This window comes from Cupressus sempervirens, chromosome 2, assembly GCF_028749045.1.
Source record: "Cupressus sempervirens isolate cs-2001-9-10 chromosome 2, ASM2874904v1, whole genome shotgun sequence".
NCBI classification, from domain to species: Eukaryota; Viridiplantae; Streptophyta; class Pinopsida; order Cupressales; family Cupressaceae; genus Cupressus; species Cupressus sempervirens.
This window is the reverse complement of record NC_143119.1, coordinates 673,083,809-673,105,466: the sequence shown is the minus strand read 5'-3', so window position 1 is coordinate 673,105,466 and position 21,658 is coordinate 673,083,809. Positions and strand designations below refer to the sequence as shown.

General features: G+C 35.8%; 1 protein-coding gene across 1 annotated transcript; it reads right to left on the bottom strand.

Annotated features, from left to right (window-relative positions):
* Positions 1-2,491: 2,491 nt before the first annotated feature.
* Positions 2,492-7,143, bottom strand: LOC149575151 (protein NRT1/ PTR FAMILY 4.5-like). Its single transcript, XM_089816002.1, has 6 exons — positions 7,129-7,143; positions 6,636-6,777; positions 5,583-5,800; positions 4,877-5,317; positions 4,418-4,539; positions 2,492-3,590 (listed from the first exon to the last, which is right to left on the bottom strand). The coding sequence occupies exons 1-6, from the start codon at positions 7,141-7,143 to the stop codon at positions 2,726-2,728; spliced, it is 1,803 nt and encodes a 600-aa protein (XP_089672128.1). The 3' UTR covers positions 2,492-2,725.
* Between the last annotated feature and the right edge of the window lie 14,515 nt (positions 7,144-21,658).

Below are 21,658 nucleotides of genomic sequence, written 5' to 3'. Positions count from 1 at the left end.
TAAAAGTTGTTTTGTATTTTCTTCATGCTCAAGAAATGAATGTGCATATCAAGGCTTTAAAAAAAAAAAACTCTTATGTAAATAATTAGAGAATTAGGCATTATGATGATATATGAAAATTTGAGAACTCTCTATTTTAAAAATAAAATGCTTTTTATATTTTAGACACTATCTTTCATTGTTTTAAATGAGTTAGAATTGAGAACTCGAGATGTTTTTATATTGCCAAGAAATAACATTTTCTTACAACAAAATTTAAGATGCATAATCATGATCGAGTATTATGATGTCCTTGATAGCATTTGAAGTACATATGTTGGTTTCCAGAGTTTTGTTATCCCTGTTAATTTTACTCGATTAGCTACCTTTAGCTGCATTAAGTATCTTTCATGTCAAGAAAGATTTTAATACTTCGTAATTTGGTGGAAACACACTCCTACAATAATCTCACCCCTAATTTTTTTGTATGAAATAAGTATTTGGAGCTCTTGACAAGGTCATTATGTTTGTATGTACTATCTCTCCTTTGTAATCGACCAAGTGATCAATGGTATTGATAGCAAGATTTTATGTATGCTAGTTGATAACTCATGAATTATTTGTCTTTATTAGTTAAGTTCTTGTTTAACCTATTATTGTTGTCATACATTGATACTTGACAAGATGGTTGAAGTATTCTTAAGTTCATATTAATGTTGTATTTCGACGATTTGTTTGAAGTCTCTCTTTGGATGTGGTTGCTTTCAACAAGATGGTCAAAACTATTATTGATTATTTGATGTTATATCTCATCTTGATCTTCTGATAGTGCTTCAATTGTGTGGTTGGCAATCTTCCTTGCTGTTGACAAATATTTTCTATTTGACAAGTTGCTCGAACCACGTATTTTTTCATTCAATATTTTTAATGGAAACTATTTGTTTGGTGATATGCATATTTGACATTCAACTAAGTTGATTGACTTAGTCGAATGTCAAACATTCGAATATCCATCCATTACACCTTACTCTTTCTATTTGACATAGAAACACTAATTACAATTTGCTAACTTTTTTAGGCTGGTCGAGACTCTAGCTGTAGTAGTGCAACACTTGATAGTGTCTACTTTAATTGAACACCCAAATTTTGCAGTATGAAAGGATACATATTACCATATTTTAAATATATGTTCAGATCAATCATAGAAGATTGATATTCATAGGCTCAAAATCCAAGCCAAAAAGCCTAATCAAAGTTTGTTGGTACCACAAAACCTAGGTAGAAACATACATCCAACCAATACATTGTATTACTCAAATACCTAAAAGTATTTCCTAATGTTGAATCAACAATAATATGGCTACATTGTGGATGTTATCTAAGTTGTTTAATGTTTATAATTGGCCATAGTCAAATGGTAATGGACCATGTTTACTATAGTGGATTTTTTCGAAAGAGATGAAATTCAAAGGATCTAGGTAAAGGATGCCATATATATGACTAGACTTTGTAGTTATCTACTAATGTGTGTTGATTTAATCTTGGATTCCACACATTTTATGTGTGTGAATAATATTTGAATTTGAAATGCATTGATTATGTTTGCCTATGGAGAGGTACATGCATAAATGTTGATTTGTGTTTTTTCTATGCTTAAGAAATGAATATGCATAAATGAACCTACTTGCATGTTTGTATGTACTATGTCTCCTTTGTAATCGATGTAGTGCTCAAAGATATTGCTAGCAACATTTTATGTATGCTAGTCAATGTCTCTTGTGAATGCCTTGTAAGTTAAGTTTAGTCTATTATTATTGTCATACATTGATACATGACAAGATGGTTGAAGTATTCTTAAGTTCTTGCTAATGTCGACTTCAATGACTTGTTTGAAGTCTCTCTTTGGATGTGGTTGTTTTTAACAAGCTGGTTAAATTTGTTGTTGATTATTTGATGTTATATCTTATCTTGATGTTTTGATAGTGCTTTTACAGTGTGGTCGACAATATTCCTTGCTGACAAATGTTCTCTATTCAACAAGTCGCTGTAACCATGCACTTTTTCTTTCAATTTTTTAATGAAAATTATTTGTTTGTCTATATTTTGATTCACCATTCGACTTAGTTGATTGGCTTTTTTGTCTTTTGTATGTTGCTCATGTGGCATTTGTTGTGGAGGCTCCAGTCATTACAATTCCAAACAAAACATCCCTCCTTCAATAAGATAAAATCATGCATTTCAAATTTAAAAAGGATGATGATGATTTGAGATACTAGATAAATTTAACAAACTAGAGATTACATTTGACTACTTTATCGAAGGAGACTTGTAATTGAAATGAACAACTACTTACTCAAATCATTGTAATACACTATATAAACCAGATGACATCTACATACACTTACATAACTCAAAACTTCAGACGAAAAAACATCACACAAATTTTTGAAAGTATTACAAATAAAATGAGCGAAGCGGATTTTTTTTTTACAATTAAAATAATTACATCGTATAAAATACGACCATAAACAAATATATATTAAACCAGACTAATCTATTACAAATAGAAGGATTATTTAATCCACCAAAACTTGCATAGGATTCAATCCATCCAAATTTCTCAGGGGCTGAATCTACAGCTCACACCACATCGCAGAGAAATTTAATACAAATCTAACAAACAAAACGACAATGGAAAAAGTGAGCCGTTGTAAATCATATTTTCAAGAAGACCCTGCAAGTGATCTCACATGCCACTCTTCTGGGTAGAAGATTTAATGTCCGGATGTTGATTAATCGGCTTGTATTTGTACCATCGAGACCAGTAGAGGTAGTTGAAGAAGTTGAGAATGCTGAGAATGGAGAGAGTCCAGTAGAAGAGATTAAGATTGTTCCGATTCAAATTGTTTCCATGAAGCCAACCCCCACTTTCCGTAACCTTACTTGTGACACTGTTCACAACATTCACCACAACCGTGCTGAGGAAGTAGCCAAAAGCCAAACAACACCATGAAAAAGCTGTAGCCAAGGATTTCATGCCGGAAGGAGCTTGGCTGTAGAAAAAATGCATTAAGCCCACCACGGTGAAGAGATCTGCAACCCCAAAGACCAAATACTGAAAACCTAACCAGAAAACACTCAACGGCAGAGGATCTCTGGAATCTAACATGTTGTGCTCTCGAGCTACAGCTTTTCTCTTCACTTCCACTATTCCGGCAATCGCCATCGACAATGCAGAGAGCAAGAGCCCTACACCGATTCTTTGGAGATGGGTTATGCCGGCTTCTTTTCCCGTGATTCGTCTAGCAAAGGGGACGAAGATTAGGTCATAGAGTGGGGTGAGAATCAACAAGATTGCAAGAGGGATTATGGCCAGAGAAGCGGGAGGAATGTGAAAGCTTGAGCCTATGTGGGTGTCCATTGTCATCCCCTGTTGCACTGAGAATGTTTGGAGTTGGGCCAGGCATGTGGCTACCAAAATGGTGCTCGCAAATATTGGGAGCATGCGGACCAAGATCTTTGCTTCTTCCACTTGTGTCACGGTGCACAGTTGCCATGGGCTCTCTGGTTTCTCTGAGCTCTCCCTTACTATGGCTGCCCTGTCCAGAAATCTGCCATAAACAGTTACTATTTGTAAATCAGCATATATCCATATCTTCTACTAATCAATTGATGAATTCAAGGGGCTTTCTAATGAATAGTACATAAGGCACAATGCTTCGTGAAGGTTTTGCAAATGGGGTTGCAAGCAGAGGGAGTTTCACTATAGAAGAAATTCTATAGTTAAGCGAACTCGAGCTGGAATAGTACTTAGATCTGTGAGCTTCACTTAGATCCAATGAATGGTCAGTGTTCCATTCATGTTCATGAGAAATAGATTTTAATGAACCACTACTAGTGAAACATGAGTCGATAAATTTGACTAAAAGAACTACAAAATTAATTACTGATAACCTAAGTCATAGTATTCGTTGAAATTTATCTATGAAGTTCGAATTTCAGCTAATTTTTACCCTTTCTGAACTTCATCCAAACATTATGATATTTAATATAATAGTGTTATTTCTAATAATATGATTTTATTTTGATATAATATTAAGTTATTTTGTTTAATTATCTAGCAATGTCAATAGTCAAACTATTGTCACAATTTTGTGGATATATTACTTATGTTAAAAAATAAATAAATTTATATAAGTTTAATTTAATGTCGAATTTTTTCCCATTTTTTACCCTTGCTGAATTTCATCCAAATTTTATGAATGACGAATTCGAATTCGAATTCGAACCTTGTGACTTAGCTGATAACAGTGTCAGAATAAAAACTAGTTTAAAAAGACATGCCACTCTTTTTTAATCTAGAATTAAACTTAACCATTTAGAAGTGAACTGAGATCCATAAGTTTTATGAAATGCAAATTAAGATATACAAAATTACCTAAACTGTTGGGTGTGTGAGAGCTCTTTATCTAAAGCTGCTTCTTTATCGTTCACTTCATACAATTCTGTTGCCTCCTCTGGAAGTGTAAGGTTTCTCTTCCGAGTTGCAGCCACAAACACCTGAGAAGCAACACCAAGCAAATAGTTAACAACAATAGGAGGCTTGGCCAGATTTAGGGAATACTGAATTGTCATGCATTTATCATGTCTATTTGATCTATGCATAAAGTTTAAATAGATTGTTTACTTTGACTATTAGAAATTATGGAGGAAATGGATTGAATATAACTAAATTTGAAACAATGTTTTCTAGCAAGTCATATTAAAACTTACATGATTAGATTAAATTGATGAAAGCTTAATGATAACAGATTCTTACAATCTATGATATTATATTCATGCTTCTCGGCAAGATTGTGCATAAGATTATGATCTATCATAAGAGCTCGCAACTCACCTGTAGAATGCGAGTGAGAGGACTGCCACTAGGCACTTGGTTCCTGTAAGTGGATATACCAAACAGGAGGCTAAAAATACCAAGGGCAACTGCCAAGGTACATATACCAAACCCCCAATCCCATCCTTTGTTGTTCTGAACCCAAACAATGAATGTCACTCCCAAGCTTGCCCCCACTGAAAGGCTGAAAAAGAACCAGTTGAAGAAACTGGACATGAGCCTACTCTCTTTGGGATCCTTCTCATCAAACTGGTTTGCCCCCAAGGATGGAAGCGCAGCTTTCACCCCACCAGTCCCAAGAGCAATCAGATACAAGCCCATGTAAAGCAAGGCAGCTTTCCCTCCTCCAACATGCTTACAATTCATGGCTGGATTCAATATATCACAAGTACTGGGCCTCAATGAGGGAAAGTGTGCTTGCACAGTCAGCAATATATAACCCTGCAAGTGATTGCTGTCATTAATGGTGGTGATTTTGAAAAAATGTAACATTTTTTTATAGGTAATAGGTCAAAGTCTAGATTAGTTATTATTACTATATATTGAAATTAATTATTATGATGTATTAAACTTAAGTAGATTCAAATCAAAGATTTTGAGATAAGAAGTTCACAAATTACTGTTGTGTTGTAGACTCTTACTTTAAAAACAAATGAAAAGTATAAACCAAAAAGAACTAATCAATCTGAGAGGTTGATTTGCTTACCACTACTTCTACAGAACCAAAAATAATGTTGGTCTTGAATCTGTTAATGTATGCATCGGATAGAAAGGCTCCAAACAATGCTAGTAAGAAGGAAGTTCCCATTAGATTTGTGAGCGTGGTAGAAGCATCAGCCAAGTTGTAGTGCATAACACCATGAAAATATGTGAAGAGATTGATTGCATTAGCAACGAATGCCATATTCTCAAAACCCTCCATAACTGCAACAATGAAGTGATTAGGAGCTCATCAAACCCATGCTTTTAGTCAAAACAAAAACAATGAAGTGATTAGAATTAGTCAAAACAAAAATAGCTATTAACTAAGAGAGTTTCTAATATTTCCACAATACATTAAGATTACAGTTTAGTTTCTAGATTTTTTTCTGTATAGACTTCTGTTTGTATCAATATTTTAGATTTCATTCTATGATCTATTATCAGAACAAGAAAAAACAATGAAAGATCATAAATATAATCTGAATTAATAACGAATGCCATATTTTCAAAACCCTCCATAACTGCGACAATGAAGTGATTAGAATTAGTCAAAACAAAAATAGCTATTAACTAAGAGAGTTTGTAAGATTTTCAAAATATATCAAGATTACAGTTTAGTTTCTAGATTTTTCTGTAAAGACTTTTGTTTGTATCAATATTTCAGATTTTATTCTACGATCCATTATCAGAACAAGAAAAAACAATGAAAGATCATAAATTATAATCTGGATTAGCAACGAATGCCATATTCTCAAAACCCTCCATAACTGCAACAATGAAGTGATTAGAATTAATCAAAACAAAAATAGCTATTAACTAAGAGAGTTTCTAAGATGTCCAGAATGCATTAAAATTACAGTTTCGTTTCCAGATATTTCTGTATAGACTTTTATTTCTATCGATATTTCAGATTTCACTCTATGATCCATTATCAGAACTAGAAAAAATAATACAATCTCACAAAATATAATCCGAACCATTAATGCAAACAAACGTCTATACAGTAAATGCAAATTCCGCTCACTAAACTACTAAATACATTTGAACACTGGTTTACCATATACAAAGATGGTTGCTCGAACTCCACCGTGCTTGTCTTTGAGAGCAGGTCTCCCTTTACAATCCACAAAATCTGCCACTGCATTATCACCATTCTTTAATGAGTGAAGTTGAACCTTCACAAATGCTTTATTATCAGCCTGATATATGAACACACAATTAGATTGAATCAGCTTGAGAGCTATAAAAATTCCCAAAAGGCATATGAAAACTATTCAAATTCTTACCATCCTGGTGTCCAAAAATCTTGGACTCTTGCCACCCGATGCTTAAAACATTAATGATATTACTAGAATAAGAATAAGCTATATATAATCTAGAAAGGTTGTGTCCACCATTGCTCAGCAGTCCCATAGTGGCCCTACTGATAGCTTTGTTTAACAACCCGATTGTAACTACAATTTTATCCTTTTGGAGATGGAATCAGAGGCAGAGTAGAGTGGAATAAAATTGCAATTTTAAAGCTTTTCTCTGGAACTTCTTGGGCCTACTGGTTCAAAATCCATGACCCCAAAAGACAATCTTTATCAACCTTCGTAATCATTTGACCATCAGTGAATTCATGGAAAAAACTTCTTTATCATTTAACTTGCTACTAAACACTTGTTTCAGATTAAAATTTTTCAGTGAGAGTTGAAGATTGAAGGTTATTTATTCGATTGAAATTGTTTGAACATAATGTTAACCTCATCTCTTATAATGTTCAATCTTTTTACTCAACAAAGTTTGAATTTTATCAGCCAACCAAAAAACCATTTGAGATTATAAAATAAATCTAACAGTTTTAATAACTATTTTTTTGCGGAACAGAAAACGACTGAAGAGACAAACCAGGCATATCTCATTAAGTTCAAACTTGAAAATTGGAATCTGAGAACAACATTGGTAGAGAATAACATGAAAAGTAGACCATTTCCTGGTTGGGGTTTGAAATTTGGATGTGGACACTCAAATGAAGCTCAAAAACGTTTAAATTGTTCATGGTCGAAGGTTTTATATAAATGTTGCTGATGCGACTGTCTCTCTCTCTAACTAAGAACAGAACAAAACAATCCTCGTCAACGACCGGCCGTCTATTAATTTGGCATCTTCTGACTTTTATTTTTTTATTATTAATTTTTGTTTTTATCAATGCGGAACTTTTTTTATACAATGGGAGCATATACTAAAAGATGTGATATACATTAAAAAAATAAAAAATTAGGAGTTGTTAAAACTAGCAATGGCATCTTAGTGTGCAATGGTAAGTCGAAGAGATAGGGAAAGTCAATTAGGAAAAAAAATTACTTTTTTTTTTTTATAGTGCACGTTGCATCGAATCAAATAGCCATTAACTAACATGGATCCAAACATGACCAATATAAAGACCTTTGAATAGAAAGATGATCAAACTCCAATACCAAGAGGGTCATGTAATGTTTGCAATTGAGTGAGGGAGAGCAAGATGGAGAAATAGTGATACAAAGAGGGACACAACTTGCATGTTATTAGAAGTTTATAGTATCGCATATCTTAATATGTTTTTCTTATAACATGCATGTTATTGGAGCTTTAAGGATTTTCTAAAATTTTCAACCATTTCTCCATATTTCAACCATGGCATGTCTTTGATTGAATTAAGAATTGATGAAAAATGACAAAACAAGAGTGAAAAATTCTAGGGTTTTTGTAGAGTTGAAGAAGATTTTGGCATTCTTAGGGTTAAAGCGATCGACAAAAGAATCGTAAGGATGGTTTCAAAAGGCATGTGGGTTTACAATGTGAGGGATGGAGATGTCCTCAATAGCCTTATAACAGGAGAAGTAAAAACAACCCAGATTTTATACAGAGGCAAAAATCTTTGATGGATTGAAGTAAGAAGCAGGGAATAGGAGAGGGTGCTTTAGAAAGGTAAGGGAGCCACTAGAATGAACAACGGACTGGACACCCAATGACGAGGTTTGTCTCCACTAATATTGGTGGCCTGGTAGCCTTTGGATCGATTACCCAAAGACTATGGAGCCCAAAGATTGTTAAAGAAGAAGAGAAAATGTCAATCGTGGAACGTTCCTAGATTCAAAGCATGATAGTCTCAATGGAGGTGAATGGTCATGCATGGTAGGAATCGGTAACTTTTTTGAAAAGTCATGCCTTTTTTTAAAAAATGGGGAGGGGAATGCCCGATTGTCCAAAAGATTAAAAAATGGTATGACAAACAATGGAGCGTTCCCCTGTTTAAAACCTTTGACTTATAGTTTCTTATAATTCTATCTTATAAAGGTTTTATTTGAAACCTTCGACTTCAAATTTTGACCCCACCAAGGAAGAAATACATGCATACCCTATTTGCGTAGGCCGCTATAATCTTCCACATAAATATTGGAATGAGGAATCTTACAAATTAATAGGGGACAAATTTATGTTTATATGTTAAATCTACTAAAATAGTGGATAAGGTCGCTTTTCAAATGTTTCCTCACATTTGCATTCAATGGCAGTCATGTCACCCAATTCTATAAATTGATCGAGTTGATTTATGCTGAAGTTGTGATGAAACAAGCCTTGTTGATAGAAGAAGACCTGATTTTTTTACACAGAATGCCTAAGTGAGGAGCATGACTCGGAAGGTTGTGTGGAGGAAGGTAAAGGGAAGGACTTGGAAGAAGACAAATTGTTTCGAAGGGTCCTAGACTTAATTGAAACCTATATGAATAAACATGAAACTTTTTGTAAGGAGAGGCTAGCAAAAGCAATATAGTGGGAATATGCTTTAATTGATTTGGTGGTTTCAAAAAACATGAATGGGATGAGGGACATAGAGCACTTCTCAAGCTTACATTGATTGGAAATGGATACGATGATAGTTTCCTCTAGTGGAGAGATAAAACAAATTGAGGACTCTTCAAATGGGGATGAAAGGGGGTTGTGAGGGGAAGTTAATATTTGGATTTGGGAATGAGGGCAAGAAACAACCATCACTGAGAAAGGGAATGAGTTTGGAACAAACCTGGTTGGCAATAGAGTAGGGTGTATAGATAGCTCAAGAACAAGTGAGGAAATCTCAAGAGGAGGCTGAACTTTCAACACTATAGGCAAGCAGATTGGAAAAACCCGATAAAGATGATCAAGGGGCTTTTGGAGAAGATAAGGACTTGGGTAAGAAAATCACGGGGAAGGATGGAGAAAGAGAGGATGGTTGTGCAAAGAATATTTTGATGCAGAAGCATCGAGCTTGGATTTTGTTGACCTATGGTTTGTGTGGTTAGGATGTGGTTGAGGCACATTTGGGAACCTTTTCCTACGTGTGCATGGAGATTGGAGTTTTCGTCTTGAAGTTAGAGTTGACTTGGTGACTGTTGATCACTTGTTCCTAATTTAGTGATAGACTTTGGAGATTGTTTTGCAAGCTTCAATTTGAGGGAGTTTGTGTGTGCTCTCTTGGATTTGGATTGTTGGTTGGCACGTGGACTTATGTCTAAGTGCATGTATTCTTATGTGGACTTTTGAGTTAGTTATTGATGCAGGAGCATCCTGGGTTGCCTTGCTATCCTGCTCATCTTTGTTCATTGTGCCTGTTAATGCCGAGTTGTAGTGGTTGCTGAGCTGCACTTGTTGTCAAGTTGTTTAGTGTTGGCCAAGCTATCTAGTGTTGTTCGAGTTGTCTAGTGTTGGCAAGCGTTCCTTTATGTGTTGAGTGAACTTGATATTTGTTGATGTTCGGTTCCTTCTTTAGCTGAGTTTGTCTATGATTGGTTCTCAGTTTGAGTCGACTTATTTATTTATTTTCGATCGTGAATTTAATATTAGGATCTTATCTTGGAATGTCTACAGACCGTTTTAAGGTCAACCTTATATTATGTAATGATCTAGAATTTTTTGTAAGCCGTTTTAGCAAGTATAAATAGGGGTGTTTGGATTTAGGTTAGGCAGGACTTAGAGAGTTGAGAGCAGAGGTTCCTGGAGGAACGAATGTAGAGTTGAATCGTGGGTTATGTAGTAGTATCTTTGTATTTAGCGGAAACCCAGAAGGCTTTACAACTGGGCATGTATGTTGATAATTGGATGAATCAATAAAATATTTGCTGTTCCTTCTCTCCTTGGTGTTGTTCTCTTTGTTGTTTGCTTCTGTTGTGTTTACTCAGCAAGGTGATTGGATAAATAGGTGTACCTTTGGCCCTAGCTTTTCAATCCCTCCTTGCACTAGGTGGTATTAGAGCTTGAGGTTCGTCCTTGTGGAGGTTGGATCGTGTAGAACCATAAGTTGAATTTGGTTGTAGGGTGGCAGATCTGTGGATTTGACTTATAACTTGCAAAGGGTTATGATCTTGCAAGAACCTGTTTGTCAAGATGGCTTGAGGTAGAGGAAATGCTGACACTACTATTATGGATATGTTGAGACAAATTGCAGCCATATTAGATGCTATGAAGACAACCCAAAGGAGAGGAAAGCATTTGGATGATGTGGGTGATGATGAAGCAATGACACCAAACCCTAATCCAAAACTTGAGTAAGATCAAGACGAGGAAAGATTGTTGAGAGTGTTGTCTAGGGCACATTCAAAGCCTACTGTGGAAGTTGTTCCTTATGATGAAAAATTGGACACCAATGTTGTGTTGGATTGGATCTTTGATATGGAGAAGTTCTTTGAGTTTGAAGGTACTCTTGATAATAGGAAGGTGAAGATTGCAATCACTAGGTTAAAAGGTCATGCCTCACTATGGTGGGAGGATTTGCAAACTGATAGACAAAGAAGAGGAAAATAGAAGATCAGGACTTGGTTGAAAATGGTGAACAAAGTGAAGAAAAAGTTCCTTCTTGCTGATTACCAAGCTAGCTTGTTGAGGAAAATGCAAAATTTAAGACAAAAGGACATGACTGTGAACGAGTATACTGAGGAATTTTACAAATTGGACATCAAATCTAGACATGTGGATGATGATTTTGAGAAAGTTATAAGATACCTAAATGGATTGAGATATGGAATTCAAGATGAAATAAGTTTTGTGAAATTGGAAAGTGTGGAAGAATCATATCAATATGCCTTGAATGTTGGGGAGATCTTAACAAAGAAGCATGAACAAAGACAAAGAGGTAGAGGTGTTAGATTTCAAAGAGGTAGAGGTAGATCTTATGGAGAAAGTGACAGATCTGACATTTCTATGCAAGATAAGGGAAAATTTGAATGGAAAAGTGATGACAAAGGCAAGACCGAGTGGAAAGGTGGTAGTTCTTATCGACGAAGGGGTATTTCTTATTCTAGAGGAGGATTTCATGGTAATTGTTTTAGATGTGGCAAAGAAGGGCATATACCCTTTGAATGTAGATACTCTGGTGAAAATGAAAGTGGTAGCAGGAATGCTGTGATATAAGGTGAATATGTGCACCCTTAGAGTGATCTTGAGGTTGGAGAAAATTTGATGGTGAGAAGAACTCTGTGCAATGAGAAAATTGAGGATAAAGAACCTATTCATAGGAGAAGCCTTTTTAAGACCAAATGTAAGATAACTGGGAAATGTTGCAAAGTGATCATTGAAAATGGAAGTTCAACAAATTTGGCATCAAAGGAGTTGGTTACAGAGTTGCAGTTGCAAAGGCTGAAGCATCTTGAACCCTATCATGTTTCATGGATCAGGGATGAGCATAAGATATTGGTAAGTGAACAGTGTGTTGTAAAATTAAAGATTTGATATTACTTTGACAAAATTTTGTGTGATATTACGCTTATGGACTGTTGTCATATTTTGTTGGGTAGACCTTGGCAATGTGATAAACATGTTGTGTATGATGGAAGATTGAATCAATACACTATTTGGACGAATGGAGTTATGGATAAAAAATGCCTTTGATTGAGTTTCTTGATGAGATCAATTATACTATTGTAAGAATTTGCATGGTTAATGGAAAACAATTTGAAAAAGAAATGAAAAGGAACCAAGTATGTTTTGTTATAATTCCTAGAGGGCTGAGTTGGTAGTAATGACTAAGCAATAGATAGAGGCCAAGTAACATAAGACAATAGAGGCTAAGTGACAATAGAAACTAATAGTGTAAGTCGAGTGCTAATAGACATAGAAAACCTGTTGAATGAGTACAAGGAGATTGTTGCAGAGGATATTCCTGATGGCTTACCATCGGTAAGAAGTATAAGTCATTGTATGGATTTGATTCCTATAGCTAGTTTACCGAATAAAGCACCATATAGTTTGACACCCATAGAAAATGAAGAACTGGACAAACAAGTGCAAGAGTTGCTGTAGAAAGGTTTGATTAGAGAAAGTTTGAGTCCATGTGCTATACCCGTTGTATTGGTACCTAAGAAGAATAGAGTATGGAGAATATGAACTGATTCTAGAGCTATTAACAAGATAACATTAAAATATAGGTTTCCTATGCTAAGGATGGATGACATAATGGATTGTTTGAGTGGAGCAAAGTATATTACCAAGATTGATTTGAAGAGTGGTTATCATCAGATTAGAATCAAAGAAGGTGATGAATGGAAGATTGCTTTCACGACAAATGATAGTTTGTATGAATGGTTGATTATGCATTTTGGTTTGAATAATGCAGCTAGTACTTTCATGAGGTTAATGAATGATGTCCTCAAGTGATTATTGGGTATTACTTGGATGATATTCAGAAATTCATTAAGACTAAGGAAGAACTTCGTGAGCATGTTAGACAAGTATTGCAGAGATTGAAAGAGAAGCTGCTAATTAATTTGAAAAAGCGATCCTTTATGCCAAAAAAAGATTGTGTATTTGGGATTTGTGATTTCAGCTAATGGTTTGAGAGTTGATCCTGAGAAGGTTAAAGCAATTTTGGATTGACCTACACCTCATAATGCAGGTGTGGGAAAATCATTTCATGATTTGGCTAGTTTCTACAGAAAGTTTAATAAGAATTTCAGTTCTGTTTGTAATGCTATGACTAAGACAATGAGAGGAAATAAAAATGATTTTAAGTTGACACATGGGACTGATAAGACTTTTGAGACTTTGAAACAAAAGGTTGCTGAGTTATTTGTATTGGCTTTGTCTAATTTCAATAAGGTATTTCAAGTTGAACATGTGATGCAAGTGGCAATGCAATAGGAACTGTGTTGAGTCAAGAAGGTAAACCTGTAGCTTTCTTTAATGAGAAGTTGAATGATGCTAAAATGATGTATTTTGTGCATGATCAAGAATTTTATGATATTGTTCAAGCCTTGAAGAAGTGGAGACGTTATTTGATTCATAAGGAGTTTGTGTTGTATACTGTTCATAAAACTTTATAGTATTTAGGAAGTCAACAGAAGTTGAATCATAGACATATTAAGTGGGTTGAGTACTTGCAGAGTTTCACATTTGTGATAAAGCATAAAAGTGGACTTATCAATTGAGTTGTTGATGCATTGAATATAAGATGTTCTTTGTTGACCAAGATGGAGGTTGAAGTTATTGGTTTTGATGAATTGAAGGAATTGTATGATACTGACCCTGATTTTTCTGAGGCGTGGAGAGAGTGCCGAGTACCAAATCTATCAAGTCAATTGAGTAAGTATGATGAGTATTTCATTCAAGAAGGTATGTTGTTCAAAGGAATTCAGTTGAGTATACCAAAAAGTTCTATTAGGGTTAATTTGATTAAGGAAAAGCATTGTGGTGGATTGGTTGGACATTTAAGAATTGATAAAACATTGAGTTTGCTTAAGGATAAGTATTATTGGCCACATATGTATAGGGATGTTCAGAAGTTTGTAAGGAGTTGTGGAATTTATCAAGTTGCAAAAGGAGTAAGTCAGAATATTGGATTGTATACACCTATTTCTGTTCCCACAAAATCTTGGAGTGACATCAATATGGATTTTGTTCTTGAATTACCTAAGACAACAAGAGGGTATGATTCCATATTTGTTGTTGTGGATAGATTTTCAAAGATGACACATTTCATACCATGTAAGAAGCCATCAGATACTATGCATGTTGCGAAGATTTTCTTTACAGAGATTGTTAGATGACATGGATTACCAAAAAGTATTATTTTTGATAAAGACAATAAGCTTGTTGGTTACTTTTGGAGGACTTTGTGGAAATAGATGGATACTGAGTTGAAGTTGAGTTTTACATTCCATCCACAGATAGATGGATAGATAGAGGTTGTGAATAGAAGCTTGGGTAATTTGTTGAGATGTTTAGTTGGAGCTAAGTCGAGTAATTGAGATATGATACTAACACAAGTTGAGTTTGCATATAATAATTTTGTGAATAGGAGTACAAGAAAACCACCTTTTGAGATTGTTAATGGAATGTATCCTAGAGGACTATAAGATTTGAGGGATGTTGCTATGAAAAGAAGAGAAGTATTGAAGGGGAATAATTTGTTGGTTTTATGAAGTCTTTGTATGAGGAAGTGAAGCCGAAGTTGGAATAAAGTAATCAGAAGTATAAGAAGAATGTTGATAAGTCTAGAGGACATCATGTTTTTGAAGTTGGTGACGAGGTGATAGTTCATTTGAAGAAAGACAGATTTCTTGTTGAAACATACAATAAGCTAAAAATGAACAAGTTTTGACCTTGTAAGATCTTGAGGAAGTTTGACGGTGGTAATGCTTATGAAGTTGAGTGTCTTGATGACATGGATATATCTCCTATATTCAATATTGTCGATTTACATAAGTATCATGAGTTAGAGCATGAAGTTGTTGTACGATTAAATAGATATTGGTTCAGAGATTCAAATAAGTATCACGAGTCAGATGATGAAGTTTTTGTACCAGATGATTATCCTAAGAAGAAGATTGAAGAGGTTAAATAGATTTTGGATCTGAGAATTGGTAAAAGCACAAGAAGAAAATATTACTATGAATATTTGGTGAAGTGGAAGAACATACCAGTTGAAGATGCTACATGGATTTCTCAATCTGAGTTGGATTTAACTCAGGTTGTGACACTTGCATGATTCAAGAGAATCATTTCTTTCAACCCTGATTGTTTGATGTAGGAGCATCCTGGGTTGCCTTGCTATCCTGTTCATCTTTGTTCATTTTTCCTGTTAATGCCAAGTTGCAGTCATTATCGAGTTGCAGTGGTTGTCGAGCTGCACTTGTTGATGAGTTGTTCAATGTTGGCCGAGTGTTCATTCATGTGCGAAGTGAACCTGATATTTGCCAATGTTTGGTTCCTTATTTGACTGAGTTTGTTTGTGACCGGTTCTTAGTTTGAGCTGACTTATGTATTTAATTTGGATCGTGAATTTAAAGTTAGGATCTTGTCTCGGGATGTGTGCAGACCATTTTAAGGTCGACCTTCTATTATGTAATGATCTAGAATTTTTTGTAAGTCATTTTAGCAAGTATAAATAGGGGTGTTTAGGTTTAGGTTAGGCATTGCTTAGAGATTGAGAGAAAATGTTCCTGGAGAAGAGAATTTATAGTTGGATCGTGGGTCCTGTAGTTGTATCTTTGTATTTGGTTAAAACCTAGAAGGCCTTATAGCTAAGCATGTATGCTGATAATTGGATGAATCAATAAAGTATTTGATGTTCCTTCTCTCCTTAGTGTTGTTCCCTATGTTGTTTGCTTCCGTCGTGTTTACTTAACAAGGTGATTTGATAGTTAGGTGTTTCTCTGGCCTTGGCTTTTCCATCCGTCCTTGCTTCAGTTGTGCATTGTAAACTTTGGGCTTGTCCTAAGTATTTAATTATTTCTTGTATTTAATGTTTGTAGCCAAGTTGACTTATGGCTTGAGGGTGTATTTAATGTGAGTAGCAAAGTAGCAGAGCTAGTAGCAAGTGTGGGCTTGGGAAACAAGAAGGTTGCTAGGTGGCTTGCGAGCACAAGTTTAGAGTATTCTTGGAGTCTCTACTAGATTGTGGATTTGGGTTAGCTAGTGGTTGGATCTTGCGAGGTCTTGCAGAATTAATACTATAATTGTTTATGTACTTGGTCATAACCTAGAAGGCCTTATAGTCGGGCATGTTGGATATAAACCTTTTGATTCTGTTATGATAATTGGCATTATTTTGGATCTAAATCTTTGTGTTATTGGTTATATTCCATTGTGTGGTTATTTGCTAAGGGATAGGACATCTCCTTTGGGGATTCTCTTGCCTTGCACTGCATCAAGTGGTATCAGAGTTGGTTGTTGATATGGTTGTTGAGAAAGGTTGGAGCAGAGTTCGATCTTTTGGTGGATTGTTCTTTCTGGAGTGCTCAATATATTTGTTGTGAGGTGGAAAATCATGGTTCTGACTTGCAATTGTAGAAGACTCATAAATGGATCTTGATATGGAGAGATGGTTGTGAAGATGGAAGGTTGATCTTGTTGAGTGAAGGTTTGATTTGGTTGGAGATTTGTTGCTTTTTGTTTGTGAAGATCTTGGAAGATGCCTTCGAGAATATTGGACCCTGGGATGATTATAGATCTCTGTGATGTGGTGGAGATGAAGATAATTTAGTCGTTTTCTCAGGTGGATGTTGCTTTGTCTAAACGAGTTGAAGACAAGGATAAGAAAGTTGTATGCTATTGGAGTTGGAGTTTACCAATTAGAAGGAGAGTGCTCTGGCCGGTTAAGAAGATTGTTTAGAAGAGAAGACACTTTTCTATTGAGGAAGAGGTAAATGATGACTTTTCTGAAGCTGGAGAGGTATGTGTGGTTGGTTTTGTTGATTAGTTTGTGGAGTTTGATATGAAACCTATAGAGCAACTTGTGGTTGTTGCCAAGATACCTAGGCTTATTGAAGAGATTCCGAACCTTGTTTAGATTGGAAAGGATATTTGTTTTCATGATCAGTTGCTTGTGTCTGACATGGAAATTGCATAACATCTTTTTATGGACAATGAGATTGCTGATTATGAGATGGGGATTCACATATGGCTGTTGATATGGATCTGAATTCATATGTTGCTACTGAGATGATTGAGGATGTACCAATTGCTGTTTATATGGTTGATTTGGATTACCATATTGTTGCTGATGTGGATATGGTTTTGGATTCACATATTGCTGCTTATATGGTTGAGGATTCTATTGTTGCTACTGACGTGGACTTGGATGGTGCTGGTGTGGATTCACTAGTTGCTAATGCGGTTAAGGATCTACATGATATTGCTGATTTGGTTTTGGAGTTACATGATGTTGCTGACGTGGGTTTCTTCGTGGAGGATGTTACTATTGCTAGTTGTGATCAGTTGTAGGAATTATTGGTGAAGCATTACATTCAATTTGTTCTTGGGAGTGAGCATGCTGATTGGGTTGTTGAGATTCTTTTGGTTCTGATGTTTAAATGGATGAAGCAGAGACAGTTGATGTGCAGATTGGGTCTCTTGTCGTTGATGGATTGGAAGCCTTTGGTGAAGATGAAGTTGGTTGTAGAAATTTCTTTGGCATCAAAGTATGGGACATACTTTTCTATCTATATGGGGAGTTTGATGCAGGAGCATCGAGCTCAAATTTTGTTGACCTATGGTTTGCGCAGTTGGGGATGTGTTCGAGGCACATTTGGGAACCTTTTCCTACGTGTGCATAGAGATTGGGGTTATCGTCTTGAAGTTAGAACCAATTTGGTGATTGCTAGTCGCGTGTTCCTAATTTATTGGCAGACTCTGGAGATTGTTTCCGTGAGTTTCAATTTGAGGGAGTTCACATGTACACTCTTGGATTTGGATTGTTGGCACGTGGACATATGTCTAAGTGCGCATATTCTTATGTAAACTTTTGAGTTAGTTATGCATTGTAAACTTGGGGCATGTTTTAATTATTTAATTATTTCTTTTATTTAATGTTTTGTAGCCAAGCTGACTTGTGGCTTGGTTTAGTATAAGTAGAGGGTGTTGTCTTGTCTTGAGTCATTATCAAAAGATGGAGTTCAACTTGGAGTAGTTGTGAGTAGCAAAGTACCAGAGCTAGTAGCTGTATATGAGCAATGTTAGTATGCTAATAGAAACCAAATTTAAATAAAGCTTCTACAAACTAAATAAAATTCATAAACTTCAAGATAGACTAAGATGAGCTCTCAATTGAGAATATGAGCCATTAATGGGCTCTCTCAATGAGAAGCTCTCTTGTTGAGTGGCTTTGTCTAAATAGATAGGATGTATGCTCAAGCTTATGCTTCAAAAAGGGCTTCAAAAGGAGTTGGAATTTGGGTGTGAGTGTATGGTTTTGATGTAAAATGGCATTATGACTTTACTTCATGGATTGTGTTCTTTTTCAAAGGGGAAGGATCCAATTTATAGGCAAGAGGCTTGAGGGATTGAGGGCTATGATGCAAGGATGGGAAAAAGCTCATGGAGGGCTCAGATTGCATGAGAGGAGAGCACATGGATTGTGCTTCCTTACAGCGAATCAGGGAGTGACACATGTCACCGGGTGAGAGGATGGAGGAAAAGGGAAGGATGAGTCAACAAAGGAGGCTCAAGGGATAAAATCTTCATAAAGACCCTCATAATGGCTTGTAAGAACAATGAAAGGGCTTGGAAGAGTCATTTATGGCCTAGTGGGCTTCATAAAGTTTTATGGTTGAGATATTTTGAGAGAGATGAGAGGAATTTCAACTTGGGCTTGATTAGGAAGGTTTTAAGCTTGCTTAGGATTGTGCAAATGATTAAAGGATGGATTAGGATGGTTTAGGATTAGCTTAGGGATAGGCAAGTGGATGACATTTAATGAGGGTGGGTGAAGGAGGAGATATTTGTTAACTTTGGCTTGGGTTAGTAAGTCTTAACCCATGTTTAGAGAATGTGACAAGGTTAGGAGGGGATTAGGATTAGGTTTAAAGACGTCTTCTAGAAGAGTCTAGACTTTGGATGAGGATAAACACTTTCTAATAGTCTAGAACTTCCTAGGATGAGGATGAAGACTTTCTAGAAGAGTCTAGAACTTCTTAGGATGAGGATAAATTAGATTTTTAGGAAATAAATAAAGTTTTATTTATTTCAAGGGTTTGGGTTGAGGAGATATTTATTAAAACTTTTAAAATAAACATAAGGATTAATATTTAATCTTAATTAAATATTTTGAGTTGGGATTAGGGGTAGGAAATGATGGAATTAACCTTTAATCAAAATTAAAGAAGGATTAGAAGATTTTGGAAGAGGTTAGTGGTCTTAAAGAAATTGGCCAAGTTTTGGGGAAAAAATAATTTATTTATTTATTTTGGGTTTTTTGGTCAATTTATTAATTAAATAATTAATAAATAAGGAAATAATGTTTAAATAAGATTTAAACATTTTTGGGAGGGATTCCTTAATTAAATATTTTTAATTAAGATAAAGGGATTTAATGGCATAAAAATTAATTAATTAATTAATAAATGATGATGTCATCAGGAATTTTTTAGAAAATAAAAATACTTTATTTTCTAAAGGATTTAGGTGTCTACATTTTGCCCCTCTTTGATGTGATGCCGCAAGTGGCATGACATCAAAGATAAGAAAACAATATGCCCAAGGCTAGAGTAGAAGAGGAGAGAATGGACTGCGAGATGCCCCCTCAAGAAGGCGGTGGGGAGAGAAAGCGAGGCTCGACGACTTCTTGAAAAGTACAAGAATCCGAGATGAGCAAGGAGACTCAGATTGGCTTAAGAGAAGAGGTTTAGTTAGCTCAAACTCTCACTATGGGAGAATGATAAAGGGAGAATTAGAGGCACAAGAGGAAGCAAGCTTAAGATCTCAGGGATTGTAAAGGATGAAGGAGCGGAGCACTATAAAAAGGAATCTAGGATAGGGAGATGGATGATGGGATGATAAAGCTGATACAACATGATTTCAAAGAGTCAGATTGGCAGAAGATGGGTTTCGGAGATCCCTAGGACTAGGATTGTGGAGCTCGAAAGATGAGGCTTGGTGGATCCCTAAGACTAGGATTGTGGATCCCTAAAGCTAAAAGTGCAGATTGATTCAAAGAGATACTGATGCATAAGCTGGGGTAGGAGAGACAAATGTTGGATATGGATGGGGGATAATGGAGATGAAGGGAAAACATTGAAGCTTTTTTGAGCAGGGGGATACTTCAAAGAGAAGTACCACCATGTAGTTGAGCACTAGATTTGCTATAGGACTGTTGGTTAATTGCCAAGGTTACCAAGAACATCAAAGCCTTTTCACCAACTGTCCAGAGGATTGACGGACTGACTCAAAACAAACACGCAAGGATTGCCCCAGCATCACACATGAATCCCAGAGGAAGCAGCGTGGAACTGACACTGGGTAACCCACAAGCAGAAAAGAAAAACAAACAAAAGACCTGATCAAGACCTTACGCTCAAATTGCCCCATTCACAGTATACCATGATATGGAAGATCGTGGCAACCTTGAGGAGGGAACAAAGAGATAGCTTGAAAAAGATACTTCAAGACCCAAAAGGGAAGATTCCAAATCAAAAGAAACAGAAAATCCAAAAGAGAACCGTTTGCCAACGAGATGAGTAGGATGAGGTACTAACGGACCAAAATCAGACATGTGGAAAGATATATCCTGCAAAGATCTATCGGAGAGCACCTAAGCTGATGGATTTTGGATGAGTGATGCGTCTGGCAAGCTGAACTAAGAAGGATAACACTTTGGTGATAGGAGATCTAGCTAAAGGATGCATTGGAATAGCTAACCAAAGGTTGTGCAATGTGTGCAAGATGCTGATCAAAGAGGAACTGACACGAAAGCTAGATAGATACAATGGTACTAAGCTAAAGAAGATGTATAAGCTGACGGACCAAGATATGTTACAAATGTACAAGGTTGTTCATGTTTTAGTTTTTGTGAGATGGAAATGTTTGTGAAGGGTGGGATGTCTGTAATAGTTGATAGGCGAATAGGTAGATGGTTTGCGAAAAGCTTAAGGAAAATGGGATTCTTTGTGTGCATGTGATAGGATACAAGCTAGGATACAAGATTTGGCATCTAATACAATCTGGAATATGGTACAAGCTATGGACAAGATTTGGATATACAAGCTATGATACAAGGGATGATATAGGATTTAAAAGCTGGGGTACAAGATTTACAAGCTGAGGTACAAGATTTACAAGCTGTACAGGAGGTATTTACAAGCTTCATTAGAT